At 40.9% G+C, this 23,785-nt stretch overlaps 1 protein-coding gene across 11 annotated transcripts; it reads left to right on the top strand.

The window, feature by feature from the left end:
- Positions 1–113: 113 nt before the first annotated feature.
- Positions 114–23,467, top strand: TERB1 (telomere repeat binding bouquet formation protein 1). Of its 11 annotated transcripts, none has more exons than XM_082232312.1 (19): positions 116–281; positions 2,554–2,652; positions 3,098–3,208; positions 3,304–3,432; positions 4,894–5,025; positions 5,697–5,757; positions 5,853–5,965; positions 6,077–6,199; positions 11,728–11,871; positions 12,911–13,042; positions 13,764–13,889; positions 14,297–14,460; positions 15,633–16,000; positions 16,469–16,533; positions 18,750–18,830; positions 19,489–19,659; positions 20,495–20,607; positions 20,975–21,184; positions 22,543–22,992. In XM_082232312.1, exons 2-19 carry the CDS (start codon positions 2,619–2,621, stop codon positions 22,558–22,560), a joined length of 2,295 nt encoding a protein of 764 aa, XP_082088438.1. In that variant the 5' UTR covers positions 116–281; positions 2,554–2,618; the 3' UTR covers positions 22,561–22,992. The 11 variants fall into 11 exon arrangements, with proteins under 11 accessions (XP_082088429.1, XP_082088431.1, XP_082088430.1 ...); XM_082232311.1 differs by lacking the exon at positions 22,543–22,992 and adding an exon at positions 23,209–23,466 and having other exon boundaries at positions 117–281; XM_082232303.1 differs by lacking the exon at positions 22,543–22,992 and having other exon boundaries at positions 114–281; positions 20,498–20,607; positions 20,975–21,299.
- The last annotated feature ends 318 nt before the right edge of the window (positions 23,468–23,785 follow it).

The raw sequence follows: 23,785 nt of genomic DNA, 5'->3' as shown, positions 1-23,785 counted from the left end.
AAAAATTAATCTAGTTGAGAGTGCTGACTGCAGAAGAGTCTCTTGGAGAGTCTGACCCAGGCATCCCCAAACTCTGCCCTCCAGCTGTTTGGGAACTACAATTCCCATTATCCCTGACCACTGGTCCTGTTAGCTAGGGATGATGGGAGTTGTAGTCCCAAAACATCTGGAGGGCCGAGTTTGGGGATGCCTGGAGCCTCTGACCCCTCAAGTCTCAAGAGATGAGGATGCCACCAGAAAAGTAATACTGAAGAAGAAATAGCCATAAAGCTCGTTTTGAGGTGAAGGGTGTTCCACACCTTTTAAGATTTCTGAAGGGAAAAACAGTAGTATATTTTATATGATAGGTCATTCCACCCTACACGCAAAGTACACCTCATCGGACTTGTGAAGCCTTAAGTCATATACAGTGGTACCTCAGGTTAAGTACTTAATTCTTTCCGGAGGTCCGTTCTTAACCTGAAACTGTTCTTAACCTGAAGCACCACTTTAGCTAATGGGGCCTCCTGCTGCTGCACAATTTCTGATCTCATCCTGAAGCAAAGTACTTAACCCGAGGTAATATTTCTGGGTCAACGGGGTCTGTAACCTGAAGCGTATGTAACCTGAGGTACCACTGTATATAGGTTTGTACGGGGTTTTTTCCCCCTCTCCAGTAAAGCATGTTTCGGATTGCAGCCTCAGTTTAATATCCAGCTCATGATTTGGTTATGACAAGTGTTTTATTTCCCTAATCGGAGGCGGCCCACCAGATGGAGAGAGTGAAGCCCGCTTGGCCCAGGTGGGAGCGCTCAGCTCCAAAGGAAGCAATGAAGCCGAGGCTCGCCGCCGCAGCTGAGGCAAACCGTGCCGGGGGAAGGGGGTAATAAATGAGGCGGGCCGAGCGGCTCCTTCGCTCGCCCACCACCTTTCCTCACAAACGGAGTTTCATTTAGGCGGGAAAAACTCGGCCGGTGAGTTTTCAGGTTTAGCCGCCCGGGGGGGGGGGGCGGGTGGCGGGCGGCGTTTGCGAGGCTTCCCAGGTAGCGAGTATCTCCTTTTACTGAGCGGAGTGTCGTCGCCTTGGCTGCGAAAAGGAGAAGCCTCTTCTGCTTAGAGGGGCGCCGCCAGTGCTACGATAGTGATGTGTCAGTCAGGGCACGTCTTCCCCCCTCAACCTGGGACGCCTTTTGAGCGTAACGGCAGGTTCATGGGCGTACATTTAGGGGGACCCCTAAATCAAGTAAATAAATAGAAATTCTTGGCAACTGCTGACTAATTGAGTGGCAGATAACTCGGTTCTGCCCCCGCCCCCATCCCAGATAAATCCTGACTACGCCCATGGGCAGGTTCCTGTCAGAAAGGGGGAAAGGAAGAAAGTCGCTGGCACTTTCTTGTTCCTTCCCTGCTAAGTATTCGTTTATTTATTTCCTCGCATTTAAAAGCACCACGAATAAATATAAAAGATAGAATTACAATCCCATGTTATTCCATACAGCATTATTATGTGAATCATGATAAATCTGCACATCATTAAAGTGCCAGGAGACATGGCTGGGGTTTTTTTTTTGCTGCAGAGGACTTTTCATAGCTACCCTTCCGAACATGTTTTTATTATTTTTGTGTTTCAGAGAATTGTAGGGTTGGAAGGTACCCCCAACGGTCATCTAGTCCAACCCCCTGCAATGCAGGAATATTCACTTATTTGTCTTGACCCCACCCACCACACACAAGGCAATGTGTATATGGGTTGCCTCACTTCAGAACAAGCCTTTGAAGCAGATCAGGCTGAGAGACGACAGGCTTCTCTCTGATACATGAGTGAAGAATCAATAAATCAACTTCCTGGCCAATCAGTAATAGATTTTAAAGTCATTAAGTTCAGGAACACAAGAGCTTAACTTGAGAATGTTTTCAAGATGGTACATGAATCCAGTTAGATTAAATAGAGTAACAAAAAAAAAGTTTATTTCTTTATTGTAAAAGTTATTGTTATTATTTAAACCTCAATAATATGGAAGTAACCTCTGCTCTACAAACACTTATACCATAATCAAAACACTTATACCATAATCAAAACTGTCTCTGTAAAATATGTTGCACTTTATTTATATTTAATATTGTGGAGGTAATATGCTGTACAAACTCAGGAGATTAAAGTGTGTTTTTGCCAGCTCTTGTTCTTCATGGTCTTCAAAATAGTTACAACTTTACTTGCCAGTGGGTTGGGCAAAGACACTAGTTCCAGAAGTTTAACAGAAACTTTTAGGGGGGAAATTTAATACAGTAAATAAAATTATCTATTTGCAGTATGTGCTAATTAATTTGGAGTAATTCCTCAGTTTGGTTCTAAACACTGATAAACTAGATGTGCCACACCATCCATGAAGGGTGAATAAAAATTATTTACTTTTCATCTCTTCATATATTATGCATGCATGTTAGGTGATCTTGAGTATGTTGTGCTCCTGTAGAAGTGGTAATCAACATTAATACAAATGTTAGATTTTATTAAACTGAATTTACTTTCCTTAATTTTCTTTTTAAAAATCCAAAATTGTGCTTTGATAACAGAGACAGTGAACAACCGCCCCTCCTCTGTTTTGCAGTTAAAGGCTAAGGAAAATAATACAGTCAAAATGGAAAATGGAAAAGATCAGCAAATACCATGTGGTAAATATGCCAAAATTATTTTATATCCATGCTACTTTTCATTATTTTAGCAGTCTGCAAGGCTAATCTTCAAATGGAAGTAAGAAAAAGATATAGTCTTTTGCAGAGATCCAAGTACCTGATCTACAATGTTGAAGGTGTCCTTCTGCTTAGAACTGCCTGACTCCACTGACATATGTCACTGAGAAACCCCATAAATGAGGAGTGCTCAATGTGCTCACCTAACTGGTGCTAGCCAGTGGAAACTCCCAAAATGTGGTTTGGGGGGCTGGGAAAGGGGGCTGGGCTGGGCTAGCACAGATTCTACTGGACTCTTGAGCCAGCTCTGTTGGGATTGCCCAAGGGTAATGGGACTCTGGCTGTTAATTAATCAGCAGTTTTAATTGTGTATGAAAATAAAATTTATGTAAAATAATTTGAAAAACTATTTGCTTTATCCTTATAGAGATGAAAACTGATCTGAATTTACTACTTGAATGTCTAAAATATCAAATGGATCATCCTACTACTCAGAAAGAGGCATTGGTTACTATTTATTCGGCCTGTCAACAAAACAGTAAGATGTTGAGTTCTAGTTGCATTGCTCCATGTTTTATTAAAATATATTCCTTTAAAAGTTGACACTTTCCCCATTGTTTCTGTCTTTTCTAGGTGATGCAAGTGATTATTTTCGAGAAATAGGTGGTTTGATGTTTGTATATGACCTTGCAAAGTCAAGCGTGCACAGCATGGTAAAGGAAGCTGCCTTATTTACATTAGGAGGTTTAGCAGAGAGTAATGGTAATGCACAATTGTATTCTTTTCATATCATTATATTATCACATTTGAAGATACCAAGTTTTCGTGTTTTGCTTCATTTCTTCAAAAGACTATAGTTTTCAAGTACATATACTAACAACAAAGGCTTAAATTTGACTCTGTAGCAAAATGGCAGTGAGTACAGCTTCTTCAGTAGGTGCATTACATGTTCCCCTTTCAACCTACCCATGGCATTCTGAACTAGCTGCAGCTTCTGAAGCAATCTTAAGGGCAGCCCCACATAGAGCACATTGCAGTAATCCAATACTGAGGTTACAAATATATAGCTTCCTGTGGTCAAGCTGTGCTTACTCAGGAACAGGTGCACCAGCCAAAATTGGTAAAAAAAACACTCTTAGGCTGTGTTCACATTGCCACCTTCAGTGAAGTTCTTCCCCCATTTCCTATGCATTTCACAGCTCTTTCCCCACAAACTGTTCACATCAGTGCAGTTTCATTCATTTATGTGTTGATGGTGCAGGGATTCCTTACCTTATGCTAAAGTGTTCACATCCTGGCTAGGGATGAATTAGGAACATATTAAGGACTCTAATCAGCAGGAAGTTGGTTTGAGAAACAAAACTGAAAACAGCAGACAAGGCTAGGGCAATAATGCTTCTAAATACCAGTTGTGGGAAACCCACAGGAAGGCAAAATGTTCTTGTGCTCGGGTCTTGCTTGCTGGTTTTCCTCAGACATCTGGTTGGCCACTATGAAAACAAGATGCTGGACTAGGTGGGTAATTGGCCTGGCACAGAAGGCTCTGCTTATTTTCTTATGTTCATGAGTGGAAGTTTGGGATTGGTTCCGCCAGCGTGCCTGCATCATTTTGACCTCCCTGCCGCCTTGCCCCTTGCCCCTGTGGCAGCACTCTTGGCAGGAAGCTAGCACTGAGGCTCTGCCCCACCAGGCAGGACACCTCTGTCCATAGAGTCTCCATCTGATCAGGATTCAGTCTTCGTTATCACACCACCACATCCAAACATCAGTTAAAGGCTTGTACATTCAGATAATATAGAGAAACAGAGATGGGTGTCATCAGTGTACTACAAATAACCACTTCCAGTGGGTTCATTTAGATTTTGAACAGCACTGGGACAAGTTGTATATAAATGTCTGGCCCCCACTGTTACATATGTTCCTTAAGTGTCCCCTGCTCTGAGCTTCACCCACCTTGTAGCCAAAAAATATTTTGGCAGTCAGTAGAAATAGGTCGGTGTCTATACAAAAGAAGAAATGGACACAACTCTGTCATTAAAATGGCAACACTGAGATTTTTTAATCTACAAGGGCTACTATTATTTGAATCCCTCTCCCCAACAGACTGATACAAATACCTACAATTATTGTAGAATTTATAAGAAAGTTTGATTCTGTTTGCTTTATTAAATTTAATGTAATATAACACGTAAATTTCTCAGAGGAATATCTATTTTGTTTCAGTATTCTGCCAACAGACGTTATGCACTTCTGGATCATTTGAAGACCTTCACAGACACCTAACTAATAACGATTCCAGTGTGAATTTGAAAAGAATGTCTGTTTATTTCTTAATAGCACTGGTTTCAAATAACAGTAAGTCCCCCCGCTGCATGTAAGGAAATTGCAGTTACACACACAAAAACACAATTTAAATTATGATGAGTAGCCTCCAGATGAATATTAACTGCAATTAGGTCAATTAGACTTACATTCACAGAAATGTGCTTATAAATCCTATTGCTATTCACAGGTACTTAAGCAAGTTTAACTATACTATATTTTCTAAGGATATGCTCAGCTTTAGCAGTGCATAAATCACTATGGTCTATATATTTCATATATTACATTTTAAGTTTAGCTGCTATTCCATACTCAGGGCCCCTGCAGACATGCGATTAATTGTAGGTGTGTTCAGCAACATATCCTTGACACAATAAAGTGCATTACTGGTTGATTTATTCTGCTTTAGTTTTTTCTGAGATGCTTCCCCAATGCTACCATGCTGTGTACATGCTATACCTTTTCCCCTCAGAGAATTCTGGGTACTGTAGTTTATCCCTCACAAAGTAAGATCACTTATGACCACCCTGCTAGCATCATGAGCACAAATTGTCTAAAGAGGCCCTCAGTGACAAGCATGCTTCATACCACATAATGTGTGAAACAGTTCTAAGATTTCACTGAATTATTGATTGCTTGATATTTGAAATACTTCATATATTTTATTTTAAATCTTTACATGCCAAAACGTGGTCATTTTATAGGGCGTGGGCAGATGTGTGCGAGACAGTCTGGTTGCCTTAATGCTCTGCTTCAGTTATTCAGGTAAGTAATAAAGCAAGAATGATGTACTAAACTGAAAATTCCTCCCCCAAGCTTTAATTGCTATTTGTTATGTTTTTGTTTTAATTTCCTAACAGAACAAGTCTTTCAGTATGTGATGTGAAACTTTTGGATCAAAAAATTAACGAATATCATCTGTGGTCTTCAACTTGCAGTGCTCTCTGTGCAAGTGTAAATAATCCCCAGAATGGTAATTTTTTTTGTTAAAGATTTCCTTTCATTATTTGTTTGATGACAGTGAGGAAAAATACAAGTATTTTTCAATGCAGATCTAAGTGTGCCATTGTTTTGTCATCAACAGAGGAGAATCAGAAATTTTGCAGTTTGGTTTTTCCTCATGCAAAAGACTGGCTGCAAAGTAGTATAAAGCCAGAGATAGTTCGCCCAGTATGTTCATTCATTGGGCTCACAGTTGCAAATAATTGTAAGTATCTAACCATTGTACCAGCACATTATTTTTCAGTGAAAAGCCTGCTGGGATTTCTTTTGCCATTTCTAGTGCTTAATTTCATGCATCTTCTGCACAGAAATAGGGTAACTACTTTGGTGATATTATCATCTTCAAATTCTAGAACTTACAGTGGAAGTTGCTTTAAAGAGAGGAGGGCAGGGCTTTTCCATGGCACAGTGAGTTGACACATCCTCTCCAGCTTGTATTGCATTTTCTAGAAATCACCATATATTCATTTGTTAAAATAGTAAATATATATATGTTGCCTTTCTACCAAAGCATTCAGGGCAGTTTAGAGTTTAAAATAATGGCTTTCAGTCTTGATACAAAACAGAGAACTCAGAGGAAAAACAGTACATTCAGGTACCAGCTCTTTCATGTTGTTGTTGTTGTTGTTTAGTCGTTTAGTCGTGTCCGACTCTTCGTGACCCCATGGACCAGAGCACGCCAGGCACTTCTGTCCTCCACTGCCTCCCGCAGTTTGATCAAACTCATGCTAGTGGCTTCAAGAACACCATCCAACCATCTCATTCTCTGTCGTCCCCTTCTCCTTGTGCCCTCCATCTTTCCCAACACCAGGGTCTTTTCCAGGGAGTCCTCTCTTCTCATGAGGTGGCCAAAGTATTGGAGCCTCAGCTTCACGATCTGTCCTTCCAGTGAGCACTCAGGGCTGATTTCCTTCAGAATGGAGAGGTTTGATCTTCTTGCAGTCCATGGGACTCTCAAGAGTCTCCTCCAGCACCATAATTCAAAAGCATCAATTCTTCGGCGATCAGCCTTCTTTATGGTCCAGCTCTCACTTCCATACATCACTACTGGGAAAACCATGGCTTTTACTATACGGACCTTTGTTGGCAAGGTGATGTCTCTGCTTTTTAAGATGTTGTCTAGGCTTGCCATCGCCTTTCTCCCAAGGAGCAGGCGTCTTTTAATTTCGTGACTGCTGTCACCATCTGCACTGATCATGGAGCCCAAGAAAATAAAATCTCTCACTGCCTCCATTTCTTCCCCATCTATTTGCCAGGAGGTGATGGGCCCAGTGGCCATGATCTTCGTTTTTTTGATGTTGAGCTTCAGACCATATTTTGCGCTCTCCTCTTTCACCCTCATTAAAAGGTTCTTTAATTCCTCTTCACTTTCTGCCATCAAGGTTGTGTCATCTGCATATCTGAGGTTGTTGATATTTCTTCCGGCAATCTTAATTCCGGCTTGGGATTCATCCAGCCCAGCCTTTCGCATGATGAATTCTGCATATAAGTTAAATAAGCAGGGAGACAATATACAGCCTTGCCGTACTCCTTTCCCAATTTGGAACCAATCAGTTGTTCCATATCCAGTTCTAACTGTAGCTTCTTGTCCCACATAGAGATTTCGCAGGAGACAGATGAGGTGATCAGGCACTCCCATTTCTTTAAGAACTTGCCATAGTTTGCTGTGGTCAACACAGTCAAAGGCTTTTGCATAGTCAATGAAGCAGAAGTAGATGTCTTTCTGGAACTCTCTAGCTTTCTCCATAATCCAGCGCATGTTTGCAATTTGGTCTCTGGTTCCTCTGCCTCTTCTAAATCCAGCTTGCACTTCTGGGAGTTCTCGGTCCACATACTGCTTGAGCCTTCCTTGTAGAATTTTAAGCATAACCTTGCTAGCATGTGAAATGAGTGAAATTGTGCGGTAGTTGGAGCATTCTTTAGCACTGCCTTTCTTTGGGATTGGAATGTAGACTGATCTTCTCCAATCCTCTGGCCACTGCTGAGTTTTCCAAACTTGCTGGCATATTGAGTGTAGCACCTTAACAGCATCATCTTTTAAAATTTTAAACAGTTCAGCTGGAATACCATCACTTCCACTGGCCTTGTTATTTGCAGTGCTTTCTAAGGCCCATTTGACTTCACTCTCCAGGATGTCTGGCTCAAGGTCAACAACCACACTACCTGGGGTGTACGAGACATCCATATCTTTCTGGTATAATTCCTCTGTGTATTCTTGCCACCTCTTCTTGATGTCTTCTGCTTCAGTTAGATCTTTACCACTTTTGTCCTTTATTATGGTAATCTTTGTACGAAATGTTCCTTTCATATTTCCGATTTTCTTGAACAGATCTCTGGTTCTTCCCATTCTGTTGCTTTCCTCTATTTCTTTGCATTGCTCGTTTAAGAAGGCCTTCTTGTCTCTCCTTGCTGTTCTTTGGAAATCTGCATTCAATTTCCTGTATCTTTCACTATCTCCCTCGCATTTTGCTTGCCTTCTCTCCCCCGCTATTTGTAAGGCCTCGTTGGACAGCCACTTTGCTTTCTTGCATTTCTTTTTCATTGGGATGGTTTTAGTTGCTGCCTCCTGTATAATGTTGCGAGCCTCCATCCATAGTTCTTCAGGCACTCTGTCCAGCAAATCTAAATCCTTAAACCTGTTCCTCACTTCCACTGTGTATTCATAAGGGATTTGGTTTAGATTGTATCTTACCTGTCCAGTGGTTTTTCCTACTTTCTTCAGTTTAAGCTTGAATTTTGCTATAAGGAGCTGATGATCTGAGCCACAGTCAGCTCCAGGTCTTGTTTTTGCTGACTGTATAGAGCTTCTCCATCTTTGGCTGCAGAGAATATAATCAATCTGATTTCGATGTTGCCCATCTGGGGATGTCCATGTGTAGAGTCGTCTCTTGTGTTGTTGGAAAAGCGTGTTTGTGATGACCAGCTTGTTCTCTTGACAGAACTCTATTAGCCTTTGCCCTGCTTCGTTTTGATCTCCAAGGCCAAACTTGCCAGTTGTTCCTTTTATCTCTTGATTCCCTACTTTAGCATTCCAATCCCCTATAATGAGCAGAACATCCTTCTTTGGTGTCACTTCGATAAGGTTTTGTAAGTCTTCATAGAACTGGTCAATTTCAGTTTCTTCAGCACCAGTAGTTGGTGCATAAACTTGGATTACTGTGATGTTAAAAGGTCTGCCTTGGATTCGTATCGAGATCATTCTATCATTTTTGAGACTGCATCCCAGTACAGCTTTCGCCACTCTTTTGTTGACTATGAGGGCCACTCCATTTCTCTTACGGGTTTCTTGCCCACAGTAGTAGATATGGTAGTCATCCGAACTGAATTCGCCCATTCCCGTCCATTTTAGCTCACTGATGCCCAGGATGTCAATATTTATTCTTGCCATCTCATTTTTGACCACATCCAACTTACCCAGGTTCATGGTTCTTACATTCCAGGTTCCTATGCAATATTTTTCTTTACAGCATTGGACTTTCCTTTCGCTTCCATGCATATCCACAACTGAGCGTCCTTTCGGCTTTGGCCCAGCCGCTTCATCAGCTCTGGATCTACTTGTACTTGTCCTCCGCTCTTCCCCAGTAGCATGTTGGACACCTTCCGACCTGAGGGGCTCATCTTCCAGTGTCATAACTTTTATATGCCTGTTGTCTTTGTCCATGGAGTTTTCTTGGCAGGGATACTGGAGTGGCTTGCCGATTCCTACTCCAGGTGGATCACGTTTGGTCAAAACTCTCCACTATGACCTGTTCATCTTGGGTGCCCTGCTCGGCGTAGTTCATAGCTTCTCTGAGTTCTTCAAGCCCCTTCGCCACGGCAAGGCAGTGATCCATGAAGGGGAGCTCTTTCATAGTGTTATATAATAACAGACCTTCCAAGTGTTCCTATTTTACAGATACAATGCTGGATTTACAGAAGCTGGCAGAATGCCCTGCTTTTCCTTAGGATGTCCCTATTTTTATCAGAGAAATTATGGAAGGCATGGAATTATCCGACCCCCGAGCCATGTGAAGGCAACCTTGTATAGGGAAGTTTTAAAATGTTTAATGTTTTATTATGTTTTTATATACAGTGGTGCCTCGCAAGACGAAAATAATTCGTTCCGCGAGTCTTTTCGTCTTGCGATGTTTTTCGTCTTGTGATGTTTATCGTCTTGCGAAGCATGGTCCGTTGCAACTGCGCCTCTTCAAGCGGCTTTTTAAAAAAAGCGCAAAACGTTTTCGTCTTGCAAAGCAAGCCCATAGGGAAATTCATCTAGCGAAGCAACGCAAAACTGAAAAACCCTTTCGTCTAGCGAGTTTTTCGTCTTGCGAGGCATTCGTCTTGCGGGGCACCACTGTATGTTGGAAACCAACATGAGTGGCTGGGGCAACCCAGTCAGATGGGTGGGATGTAAATAGTAAAATTATTATTATGGAATAGGGCGTCCCTATTTTCATCTGAGAAATGCTGGAGGGTTTGTAATAACCAGATGGAATGGTTGCTGCAGGAAACAAATTGAGGAAGGGATGAATTGAGATCATGATAAAAGTAATTTTTGTGAATAATTTCTCTTAAAATTAATTTACAAAAGTTTTCTTACATTGAGTCAGAGCACTGATCTGTCTAGCTCAGTATCATCTACACCAGTGTTTCCCAACCTTTTTTGGGCGAAGGCACACTTGTTTGATGAAAAAAATCTCGCGGCACACCACCATTACAGCCCCGTGACGTCAGCGCGCAGCGTCACGCCGGGAGGGACGCACGAAAGTGAAAGTTTTCCATTTTTTCCCCTCCCCCTTGCCGGGGAACCTCCAAGCTTTGGGGGTGGGGGGAGGAGGCAGCAAAGCGAGGGACTGAGGGACCCTAACCCTAACCCTAACCCTCACCGATCACCCGGGAAAGCATGCGAACGAGGAGCCCCCGTGTCCTGCTCCCGGCAGCGGACGGCACAAAGCGAGGAGGCCTGGACAAGGCAGCATGCTCCCCGCTCTCGCTGCATCGGGGCTTTTCTCCTCCAGGCCGCTTTCGAAGTCCCCTTCTCCGCTCCCAAGAGCCGGAGCCGCTGCTTCCAGGCCCTGTCCGAGCCCCGACTTGTGGCCTCACTTCGAGGAGCGCCTGTTGCTGGGGACGGGGCTGCATCCCCCTCAGCCGCCGCCTCGCTTCCTTCCAGGAGACCCGACGGCTCCCCCTCTCCCGCTCACCCTCCTGCGCCTGCAGCAGACCGAGACCTCCCCGCCCCCGCCCGGCTCGGCCCTACCTGGGCGCCTCCAAGCCCGGCCGGCTCCGCGTCGCGCTCCACGCCGGGCAGCTGCAGCGGGGGCGCGCGGCGGCCCGGCTGAGCGCACCCCGGAGCCGCCGCGCCGTCGCTCGCGAGTCCCTCCGAGAGCCCTCGGGACTGACTCCGGAGTCGCGAGGCGGCGCGTCGCCCAGGGAAGGGGCGGCTTCCCACAAGTCCTCCGGGAAGCAAACGCCCTCGCCCGCCTCCCTCCAGGCAACATCTCGCGGCACACCAGGCAATATCTCACGGCACACTTGTGTGCCGCGGAACACCGGTTGGGAAACACTGATCTACACTGCATTGGAGTGTCTCCAGGATTTCAGACAGGGGTCCTTCCCAGCCCTACCTGGAGATGCTTGGGATTGAACTGGAGACGTTCTGCATTTGACAGAAAGCCTAGAAAACTTTAGCTTAAAGCAAACTATGAGAGAAGCATGACTGGTAATTGTTATGGTTTGTTTTGTTTCTTCAAGCAAGAATGCAGCAATTTTTTGTTTCTGTTGGTGGATTAGCTGTTTTGGATGAGCTTCTTGTGAAATTGAGACACAATTCAGTTGCAAGCACGAAACTTGCAGTAGTGGTGACAAAAACGATTGATGCCTGTATTGCCGACAACTGTGAGTGAACAGATTGAAATATCTTTTGATATAAACATATTAACAGAAAGTGAAGTTTGTAAGGGTGCATCCAGGCTCTAGTTAGGTCCATGCCTCCCTATAGGATTAAGGTAAAGGTAAAGGGACCCCTGACCATTAGGTCCAGTTGTGGCCGACTCTGGGGTTGCGGCGCTCATCTCGCTTTATTGGTCGAGGGAGCCGGCGTACAGCTTCCAGGTCATGTGGCCAGCATGGCTAAGCCACTTCTGGCGAACCATAGCAGCGCACGGAAACGCCGTTTACCTTCCCGCCGTAGTGGTACCTATTTATCTACTTGCACTTTGACGTGCTTTTGAACTGCTAGGTTGGCAGGAGCAGGGACCGAGCAATGGGAGCTCACCCCGTCGCAGGGATTCAAACCACCTACCTTCTGATCGGCAAGTCCTAGGCTCTGTGGTTTAACCCACAGCGCCACCCGCATCCCTTCCCTATAGAATTAGGTATTCTCAGATTATTCATTACTTATATTACCAGGATCTGCCTTGGCTTCTGACTTTATTTATTAACATGACAAACATTAAATATCATCAAAATACCGGTAAGTTAAGGATCCTGCAAGGAGGGGAAGAGAGTTGCAAATTCTTCTAATTCCCAGTCCTCACAAATCTTGTAGTTAAGTGTTGTACCTGGTATTGGATGAAAGCTTGAGATAACCTGAAGAAAGGATGGAACAGGCACTCTATAAAAGTACAGTGCTACCTCGGGTTACATACGCTTCAGGTTACAGACGCTTCAGGTTACAGACTCTGCTAATCCAGAAATAGTACCTCGGGTTAAGAACTTTGCTTCAGGATGAGAACAGAAATCGTGCTCTGGCGGCGCGGCAGCAGCAAGAGGCCCCATTAGCTAAAGTGGTGCTTCAGGTTAAGAACAGTTTCAGGTTAAGAACAGACCTCCGGAATGAATTAAGTACTTGACCCGAGGTACCACTGTATGTTTATTTACTGCATGTTGAGTTTAATGGGTGTTTTTTCCTTTTAAATTTATTTTGTACCAATAGCTGCTGTTGGAATTAACCTGTCAAGGTATAATATTGTGCCAAATCTCCTAACACTGCTTTCTTACAAACATCTGGATCTGGGAGAAAAAAATAGTATTATACTTACCCTTGGACATTGTACAGATGGCTGCGGTAGGATACTGCTTCTATCTTTCTTAAATTGAACATGTTAGATGTTGCATTCAAATGTAGTTTGTATTAGAATTACAGTGCACAATTGCTGTACTTAATAATAACCTATGAAGATACCAAACCTGATGTTGCTACAGTAATGCATGGTTGGTTTTAACAAGCTGCTTTATCCCTCATTGAAATAAAATAGCAAATAAAAAAATTCATCATTTTGAAGCTTACTACATTTAGGCTGCAATCCTATATCCACTTAGCTGGGACTAAGCCCCATTGAACTCAGTGAAACTTACTTTTAAGTAAACATGGTTAGGTTTGTACTATAAAAAGGATTATGATTAGGCACCTTTTTCATTAGTGGTTATTTCTAGTGCAGGATCTAGGAACTTCTACAAAATCCTGATAATCAACTGTCAAAGCCAAGTTATTAGTGGTAGCTAAGTATAAATTTCTGCTTTAACACTGAAGTCTTAAAAAGGCACTATGCAATATTTCCATTAAAACTAATAGGACAGCTTCATGCAAATGAAGTCACACTACAGCATGTTACTGAGCGTATGCAAATAAGTTAGATATGACTAACTGAAGTTGGGCTGAAAATTCAATATAACTTTATCCCATTGTAATTTTATTGCTTATTCTTCCAAATATGATAAGAGGTACTGTTACAACTGTACAGTTTGGACAAATATGTTCCAAGAAACTAATGGTAATTTTTTTTTAGAGGAAAATCAATTTGCTCTGGTCAAGAACAATGGCCTTCCACTTATGATTCAGGCACTAACTGAATCGCAGGATGAAGAACTAAATAAGGCTGCTACCTTTGTGCTGCAAAATTGCAAACAGATCAGTAAGATTATCATTATTTTCATTACTGTTTTAAAAAATTTATAGGGCAGATTTATGAATATCTTCTTGCCCATTAGCTACTTGACCATTTGCTTTGTCTTCAAAATTCCCTATTTCACCCAGGTTAGAGCTTCCCTACCCACTTTCTTCTACTTTTTAATTTGATCTCTTCTTGCTTCCATCTTCCCTTGATGAAGGAGAAATATTAATGAAGGAAGTATGTCTGGGGCTGTATTTGTATAAGGTCCTTTAGATACTGCAGAGAGATGTAAAAGGCAAAATAAAACACATCTTAAATAAGTCACTCTCATTGGGACCCAATATTTTAAGACTTTGGCATGTAGCATGAAATATAATTCTGTTTTTATAAAGCCAGCTTACCTTGCCTTATTCTAACTTTTCCTAAAGCTGAGAAGTTGTCACTGAAGTTAGGAAAACATTCATTAAAACTGGATGATGCAGAACAGTTGAAGGCTGATTGGCAGAACAGAGAGATGATCCTTGAAGACTACTGGGACAAAGCCAAAGAAATTTTACGGAGAATAGAAGGACTTGAAAATGACCAACAACAGGTGGTTCTTTGTTTTTTTGGGTTTTGTTTTGTGTTTTTTTTTTAAAAAAAGAACGGATGCAGTATGTTAAAAACAGAGGAATAGTTCTATGCAAGAAAATGGTGTCTGAGTGAATTATAAAAAGGAAAGCATAAATCTGGTAAGTTTTTTTAAAAAAATGCCCCCCCCCCCTATTTTCCTGTGGTGGAAGGAGGATATCATCATCTGGGTTATTCCTCCTAGTCCAGAAGGTAGGGCTAGCAAAAACAAGTTTATGGTATGCTTTCTGTGGGGAATAGAACCTTTTTCAAGCTTCCATCCTGTCTTGGCTTCACTTTTTAGCTAAAGATGTTTGTTTCTATTCTAGTATTCCTAGCTTGTGTAAATTCACAAACATGGCCATTCTTTGTTATGCAAACATATTTCAGCTACTTATAGTACTTCAGATAAAATATCCTACCCACCTGTAAAATTATTGCTCCCCCATCTTCAGCCACATAGTCATGGTGATCCAACATGAACTTCTGTGATCACATGCTTTCCCTCAGTAATTTAATTCCAGTTATTTCCAGTAGTGAATTATTATTTTTTAAAAATATTTTAATTTGATCGGTGAAGGTTAGGATATCACAGGAAGAAACATCTTCCTTATCTGTTTACACATTCTAAAATGCTTTGGAACGCTAAGTCTTGTTTGTGTTGGATGATTTCTTAGGTTTCATTATTTTTATGCCCTAATCTTGTTTTTATGCAGTATTTTCAGCTGCTTGTTTTGAAGGGACTTGAGCATGAAAAGACAACAACAACAATTTGACCTGAATTTGACAAATACTTCTTGCTTCAAAGTATATATGCAGTAATATTAAAATTGTGGAACCAAAATGCAATTGTCAAAACAAGAACTGAGTTCAGCAACTTAATATTGACTTCAACTTAAATGGAAAAAACACAGGAAAAATACATACCTGAAATGTTAAATAAGATTATGAAAGAAGTAATGGGGTGTGGTGATGTTTTCATTCTAACCCACAAAGTTTGGCTTTTATGACTAGGTGTGAAACTAGGTCAAGTCAACTCCCTGAGTTGATCATCCCTGCCTTGAACCTTCAATATAAGTAGCCATGTTTTTCCACCCTCCCCCACCCACTGGATGTATTTTGTATGACCTTCAATTGCTATTTTTTAAAACACAGAAAAAAGTGAGAAGACAAATATTAATTGATGATATTCCGAAAGAAGTGATCCTGCAGACTACCCCTATGCATCTTAAAGAAAATGCAAGCAAGCCAAATTCAAGTGACATAACACATACAGAAGTGAACCAACAATTACTAGATTCTATGTCTGCTAAACCGATTGCTACTACATTTGTAAAAGACTATTCTAAGAATGAATTTCTAAAGCCTGCCAATAGGAATCCAACTGATGTGTCAGTCAGTCGAAATGAACTTAATCTTCATGCAGCTGATAAAATGAGGACACCCAACATGACCCACCAACATAAACATATTACAGATAAAAACACTGTTGGTGAATCTAGCAAGTCTGAAGTACAACTAAGGTATTGCATCTTGGATCCTACATACAATTTTAAATTGATACTTTTAAATCCTGATTGTGAATCAAATTAGCAAACTGCATTTAATATTATTAAACTTTGTCATGAACTCTAATGGACTGAAATTCCATCTGGAATATATAGGGAGCTGTAGACCTCTTTCAAAATGAAACCTTTTACTTTCAGCTTTTGAACTTCTTCATGGCTACTGGAATAGCCTCATGTGTGGAAGCTACCCTGAGAATTTTTATTTGAAGCGAAGTGTAAGAAAATGATTTATATCAGATAAATGCAGACAATAAATAAAATTATCCCAAGCTTCAATGTGCATATGAAACATGCCCCCCTTTCCCTGGTTAGCATTATTCACTGCAGTGCTATGTGGGAAATTGTGGGGGTCGAGAAGCATGATACAACACAATGAAATATATATTAGGTCAAGTTTTAAGAATGTCTTTCTTATCCTTTTAGTGAATTATTGTGTAAACAGACAGATATTGCAGGTAAAAGAAGAACTCAACTGGTACAAAATACAGGTAGGTACTGTTAATCAAAAGTGTTCAATTTCTGACATTTTACTAAGTTGATCGTTGTTAGAAATTAGTTTATTTTAAATTGGATGAAAAGTAAGCACATATATATCTTCACCATATACCATACTTAGTGGTTGCATTTGCACATCATGCTTAAGCCTTGGGCTTGTGCACTTGGTCCCTTCTCTCCTCTCCTGCATAGCCAAAAGAAGCAGTCACAACCTTTTGCTTTTTACATTTGGTTAAAAGTGGTTTGTTGTGTTGGTTGGAGCAACACACTGTGGTTCATAAAACTATAGAATCCGAAGGCATCCTGAGGCTCATCTAATTATCCACCCCCATCCCTGCAATGCAGGAAGCTCAACTAAAGCATCCATGACAGATGGGCCATCCAACTTCTGCTTAAACACCTCCAAGGAAGGAGCGCCCACAACCTCCCAAGGGAGTCCATTCCACTGTTGAATAGCTCTTGTGTCAGAAAGTTCTTCCTGATATTTAGTCAGAATCTCCTTTCTTCTAACTTGAAGACATTGGTTCAGGACTTCAAGTTTGCTCTGTCCTCTATGTGACAGCCCTTTAGATATTTGAAGATGGCTATCATATCTCCTCTTATGCAGACTAAACATACTCAGTTCCCTCAACTGTTCCTCATTAGGCGTTGTTTCCAGACCCTTGATCATCTTGGTTTCCCTCCTCTGTACACATTCCAGCTTGTCAATATCCTTCTTAAATTGTGGTGCCCAGAACTGGACACAGTACTCCAGTTACTGTCTGACCAAGGCAGAATAGAGAGGCACTATTACTTCCCTTGATCTGGACACTAGCTTTTTTTTACTGCTGCATCACACTGTTGATCATGCACCACACATGTTAATCATGTGGTCTATTAAGACCCTTAGATCCTTTTCACAGTTGTCCATCTTATATTTGTGCATCTGGTTATTAGAACCTTACATTTGTCTCTCTTGAAATTCATGGCCCAGTTCTCCAAACTGTTACAGTAACCTTGAATTCCGATTCTGTCTTCTGCAGTGTTAGCTACACCTCCCAGTTTGGTGTGTCTCCAAATTTGATGAGCATCTCCTCAGTACCTTCATCCAAGTTATTTATAAATATGTTGAACAACAACGGGCCTAGGACAGAACCCTGTGGCATCCCTCTTGTCACACTTTTCCGAGGATTATGAGGAACAATTAGTGATCACTCTTTAGGTTTGCTCAGTCAACCAGCTACAAAATCCTCCTAACAGTAACTTCATCCAGCCCACATTTTACAAGCTTCTCCCCAATTATACCACGAGAGGCTTTGTGAAAAGCCTTACAGAAATCAAGATACACTACAAACATACCAACTTCAGACCACAGGTTATGATGCTGGCTTGTTGGAAACTAAGCAGCATAGTTAGTATTGACTACAATTCCAGGTATGGATGACATGGCAATCTGTGTTTAACTGAAAGCAAAAGCAAAAGCATACAAACTCATCCTTGGCTGCATGAAAAAATGAAGGCAGTGTGTGAGACCAAGGTATGCTATAGATTATGCATGTGGTGCTAAAATGCATGTGGTGCTAAACTATGGTTTAGGATGACATCTAAACAAAGCCAATATGTTATACGTATATTGTTCATTATATGTTGTCCAAGCATGCTACATACGGTAGTTGCCCGTGTGGAATAATACTATTACTCCATCACATATTCAATGATGAATTTGTCTTAAATTTCATAATCTAGTATGACTTTTTAATGTTAAAACTATTCATGATATAAATGTCTGTTGCCTTTAAAATATAAGCACAGTTGTGTTCAATTATTTTAAGACCAGAGTTAAGGCTGTCGTAGTAACTCAAGCTCCACAAAGCTGAAAATTGGATGCTGAGGCTAATGCCATAATGGACGTACCCTAACAAGTGTCATTTTTATAAAAAGAATTTTGAGACATAATGTTGGACTTTTTTGTTGGCTACCCACCTTAACTAAAGGGGTACTTGTGTGTCCCTCCAACACATTGTAATAAAATTTTGAAGTTCTGGAAACTATGTTAGATGCTATGGACTTGGACTCCATGCTCCTGCATCACTGTCAACTGAACAAATTAATGCCTTTTTTATCTTTATCTTAATTTGTGTTATTATGGCCTATAACTACATAAAATACATAACATCTGAATTCTTAACCATATGTTTCATATTAATCCAATAACATTTTTCTTTTATAGATCCATTATGCTCAAGAATAACAAGCAGGAGGATAAACTGTAATCTGTCTGCTTCTAAAATAGCAGAGTTGCAGTGCACAGGTGATTTTGTTGTTGTTCTGTTTTGTAAGAAGCCTAAATTAGACTTCTAGACACTAACAGATACAGTGGTACCTCAGGTTACAGACGCTTCAGGTTACAGACTCTGCTAACCCAGAAATAGTACCTCGGGTTAAGAACTTTGCTTCAGGATGAGAACAGTAATCGTGCATTGGCAGCGTGAGGCCCCATTAGCTAAAGTGGCACCTCAGGTTAAGAACAGTTTCAGGTTAAGAACAGACCTCCGGAATGAATTAAGTTCTTAATCCAAGGTACCACTGTAGTTCCTTTCTTTTAAATGCCAGAATTTTTTTTACATTTAAAGACGCAATCACTTTGTATTGTGTCTTAAAAATTAGCAATTTTGTTTTGGAAATCTAAGCAAAGAAGAATCCCACTCCACAATTTTGAATATTTGAACAATAACAAGGCCACTTCCAACTCAACAATTCTATTATTCAATTTACTGGTTCAATATTAGGTTTACCAATGAATTCCCAAAAAGTACTTGCTAGATTTACTGATGTTAAACCTGGAAAGACCAGAATATATAAATCACAATTTACTAAAAGCAGATATGAAAAATTCAGTCTGAAATCCTTTTTAAAATGCTTTTTCTAAAGAGTCACATGCTATTTTAGTAATATTCTATATCTTTCAGGTTGCATAACAGTAGGAATTCCCTTAAACAGCCGAAATTTTAGCAAGATTTTGCGGTCTTGTCAATATCTATGTGAACAACACAAAGTTACTCTAGAAACTGAACTGAAATATAAAAGGAAGATAAAAAGATCTATTATCTCTAGCAAGAATATTTCTACAGACTGTAATGGTAATAGTAATCATTTTTCATAAAATTTCATGTGGATCATGCTCAAGCCCAGTGGTTTCCAACCCCCCCCCCCCGACCACTTGAAAATTGCTGAGGGTCTTGGCAGACCACTTAATGATTTTTCTGCCTGTTGCAGCAATTGTTATATGCTGTGCAATACGCTGTATGATTTTTAATTACCGGTATATGTTTATTGCCTTTTAATTTTTTATATACTGTATTTTATTATATTTCATATAGTTTAAATTCTAATACAATAAAATAAAATGTAAGAAATAAAAGAAACAATTAGAATGCAAATATATGCCAATAGTCAATTCAATTCTATTCAATTCAATTCAATGGATGTGTCATCTCCTGACTTCAACCACAGATCCCCCAAGTTAGCTGAATTTCCTCTTCCCAGAGCCCTCCCTGGTTCATTTTTTGTGGCAACCAGGCTTCTACTAATCATGAAACCTGGAGGGGAGGGGCAGTAAAATAACATGACCAGGGATACCTTTGCAGGGGAGACTCAGCAGCTGGGAAAAGGGTTAAGCCTGCCCACGAAATCTGTCCTACAAAGGTTGCCTATGCCAGCATTAGCATCATGATAAAGCAGGTATGTGGAACCTTTGGCCCTCCAGATGTTGCTGAACTACAACTTCCATCAGTCCCCACAAGCACAGCCAGTGCCATAGATCAGCAACATATGAAAGGCCAAAAGTTCCCCATAGCTGTGGTGGAAAACACAGGATTTGGGGAGCCCTGCATTTCTCTCATAAAATCTAGCTCTGCCCTTTGTCTTCCATAACTTTCAGTAATTTTAAATAAGCAAATGTTGTGTTTCAAACAGCAGATCTTCAAACAAAACAGGATGCATATTCAAAGAAACAAATAATCCAACAGAACCACAGGCTTAAAGACCAGGATCTGAATGAAGATCATACTTTCTCATTTAAAGATGGGGTATGGACACCTCAATGGCAAATGTTTTGCATGTTTACATTTGTGTATATGTTCTAATACACATGATAGTGTTATTTGTAATAAGTGTTAATGCCTAAACTGAGACCCGGTCTCAGCACACTGATAAATACTATTCATAACTGGTGAAAGGATATCCGTAAACCACAAGCTATTTCTACTAAACACACAAACAAACAAATAGTTTAACCAAAGCTCTGGTAGCCCCACTTTGGGGGAATATATACCTGTACAATGCTTGAGTTGGTCTTGAGACTGAACATAGGACCTTCTTTATTTCCTTGTATGCATGTTACCATTGAGCTCTGGCACATCTGCCAAATGTGTACTGTTTTCATTAATAATGCAGGAAACTGATATTCATCTGCCAGATATACCTGCAGTAGCTGTTGAAAAAAGCAAACGGAGAATTAGGAAAAATTTTACGTCAGAAGAAATAAGATTTCTTTTGGATGGTGTAAAGAAAATGGGCCATCATTGGAATTTAATTTTATGGACTTACCCATTTCAGAAGGGAAGGACAAATGTTGACCTTGCTAAGAAATACTGCCACTTACAGGTAATATTTCAGATTAATTTTGTGCTAGTATTTTACACCTTTGGGACAGGATGAGAGGAAAGGAAAGAACCATTGGGCTGGCTTTGAAAATTACTTCTCTTCAGTGCATGGTGGTTCTCCCCTACAATGGGAGTGGCTTTCACTGAGTAAAAACCAGAACTTGAATCTAAGTAGCCATTTACTTCTGTAAGTGTAAACTATGAAAGTAAGGTTATATTAAACCCAAATATCATCGCTGGGACTCAATAGTATTTTGCAATAATATTAATTGATTGTACTTCAATCAATTTTATTGTTTATAACCAATGAAGAAGAGTTTAGATTTGATATCCTGCTTTATCACTACCCTAAGGAGTCTCAAAGTGGCTAACAATCTCCTTACCCTTCCTCCCCCACAACAAACACTCTGTGAGGTGAGTGAGGCTGAGAGACTTAAAAGAAGTGTGACTGGCCCAAGGTCACCATGCAGCTGCATGTGGAGGAGCAGGGAATCAAACCCAGTTCACCAGATTATGAGTCCACTACTCTTAACCACTACACCACACTGGCTCTCATTACAATGAGACCATTACCATAAAAGCATTTAAATAGTACATTTCATTTCAAGAAGAAATACCAAGGCTGTTCTCAAGCAAATAAATGTTTCATTTATTTGTCCTGGGGTTGGGCGTATTGGCTAGGAATCAAATAGCCTATGGTGGGAAAGCCCACCGATCTCCCGTGACTGGCCTGGGAATTCCCCAACAGCCAGCTGCATAGCCCTGATGTTGCTCCCAAGCGGGAGGGGCCTGGTGCAACAGGCTGCAACAGCCACCCACCCTGTGACCGGGTAAGCAGCCATTTTCAAGCGAATAAAAGCCAACAAAATAAGAAGAACACAGTCATACCTCAGCTTGAAGTTGCTTAAGGTTGAGCGTTTTTGGGTTGTGCTCTGCGGCAACCCGGAAGTAACGGAACGCGTTACTTCCGGGTTTCGCCGATTGTGCATGCGCAGTCAAAATGATGTCACACGCATGCGCAGAAGCGGCAAATTGCGACCCATGCACGCGCAGACGCAGGTTGTGTTCTGCTCTGGATACAAACAGGGCTCTGGAATGGCTCCTGTTCGTATCCAGAGGTACCACTGTACTGTAAAGCCAATTATAAAAATACAGCAACCTGTAATTAAAATAATTAGCACAACAACTACATTAAAACATACATAATTAAAATATGTATGCAAGCCCATCAGAACAGCACAATAGTTAAAACAGTTAAAGCAGCAGTCAAATCAGGATAGCAGGAAAATGTTTGTCCAAACAGGTATGTCTTCAAGAGTTGGTGAAACACAAATACCAGTGGAACCTTCTGTATTTCAGCAGGGAGAATGTTACTGACCGGGGGTTAGAGACATCTGATCTGTACTTTAGCAATGAGACAATTTTTGAGAGGGCCTGGATTAGCTCCACCCATTTAATGAAATTATGCCCAGTGTTCCTTTCTCCTTTGGTGATGGAAGTTATTCAAGATGTAAAGCAGCACTGTGGCATCCTGTGAAATTTTCTACACAAAACTACTATTGCCACCTGACAAGTGGATGCTCCAAGCCTGGGATGCCTCCTTCCCAGAACTAGCCTGGGAGCTCTTCCCACTCCTCTGCACCCAGTTTACATTTTCTTCTCCATACAAGAAAGTCCGCTGATGTCCCCTGCCAAAACTAGCCCAGCAGCTCTGCTTTTCTGTGCAACTGGTTCTGGCTTTCTCCTCAGTTGGTCATGCAGCTAACATATGGCAGAAACCGCCCTTATCAGGGTCACATAAATTGTCAGGTAAGCAAATGTTGACTCTGACTGCTAACACAACATAAAGTACTGACAGAGTTGGAGCTCTAAAAAAGCCATATTCTTCTCTCACACACCTTCCTCTCACCTGATATGTCCAGCCTGTATAGCCATATGAATCACAACTTGATAACAAATATTTGTCTGTCCCAATGCTCTGACATTTGCCTTGTCTAGTTTCCTTTTTTCTCTTCTCTCTCACAGAAAAATAAAAACAAGAAAAGCATATGACATCTTATAAGTTACGTGTATTCTGTCAAGGAAACAGGATCATCATACAAGTTGGTTCTTTTTTGTTTGTTTAAAATGTAATAATTATTTTTATTTTAAAGAGGGTACTCCATTTTGTACTTGATTATTTTGTGTCCTATAAGTCCTTTTAATCAGTAAATTTATTTTGAATATAATTTATCAATATGTATAATCAAGAAAGTTGGTAACTATTCTATCTTACAGTATTCTTATTGCTTTGGATATAAATGTTCTTTAAAAATAAATATGAAAATGCTACACAAATGAAAAACAAGTTTATTGCTAAACTTATTAAACTTTAAATATGCATTTTGTGTTTATTAGGGCATTTCACTTTCTCAGTGGATAAAAGCATTTAAGGTATAACTGGTTTCCCCCCTTTTATCCTTCCCTGCCATTGCTACTATTACCAGTGGCGTAGCGTGGGGGGTGCAAGGGGGGCAGGCCGCACCGGGCGCAACATCTGGGGGGGGGGCGCTCGCTGCCTCCGGAGTCGCCGAAGAGCCTCGGGCGCAGGCTGTAGCAGAGC

Source organism: Podarcis vaucheri, assembly GCF_965113315.1.
Source record: "Podarcis vaucheri genome assembly, chromosome: 7".
Taxonomy (NCBI): domain Eukaryota; kingdom Metazoa; phylum Chordata; class Lepidosauria; order Squamata; family Lacertidae; genus Podarcis; species Podarcis vaucheri.
Note: the sequence above shows the minus strand (reverse complement) of the source record. Positions and strands in the feature narration are given on the sequence as shown.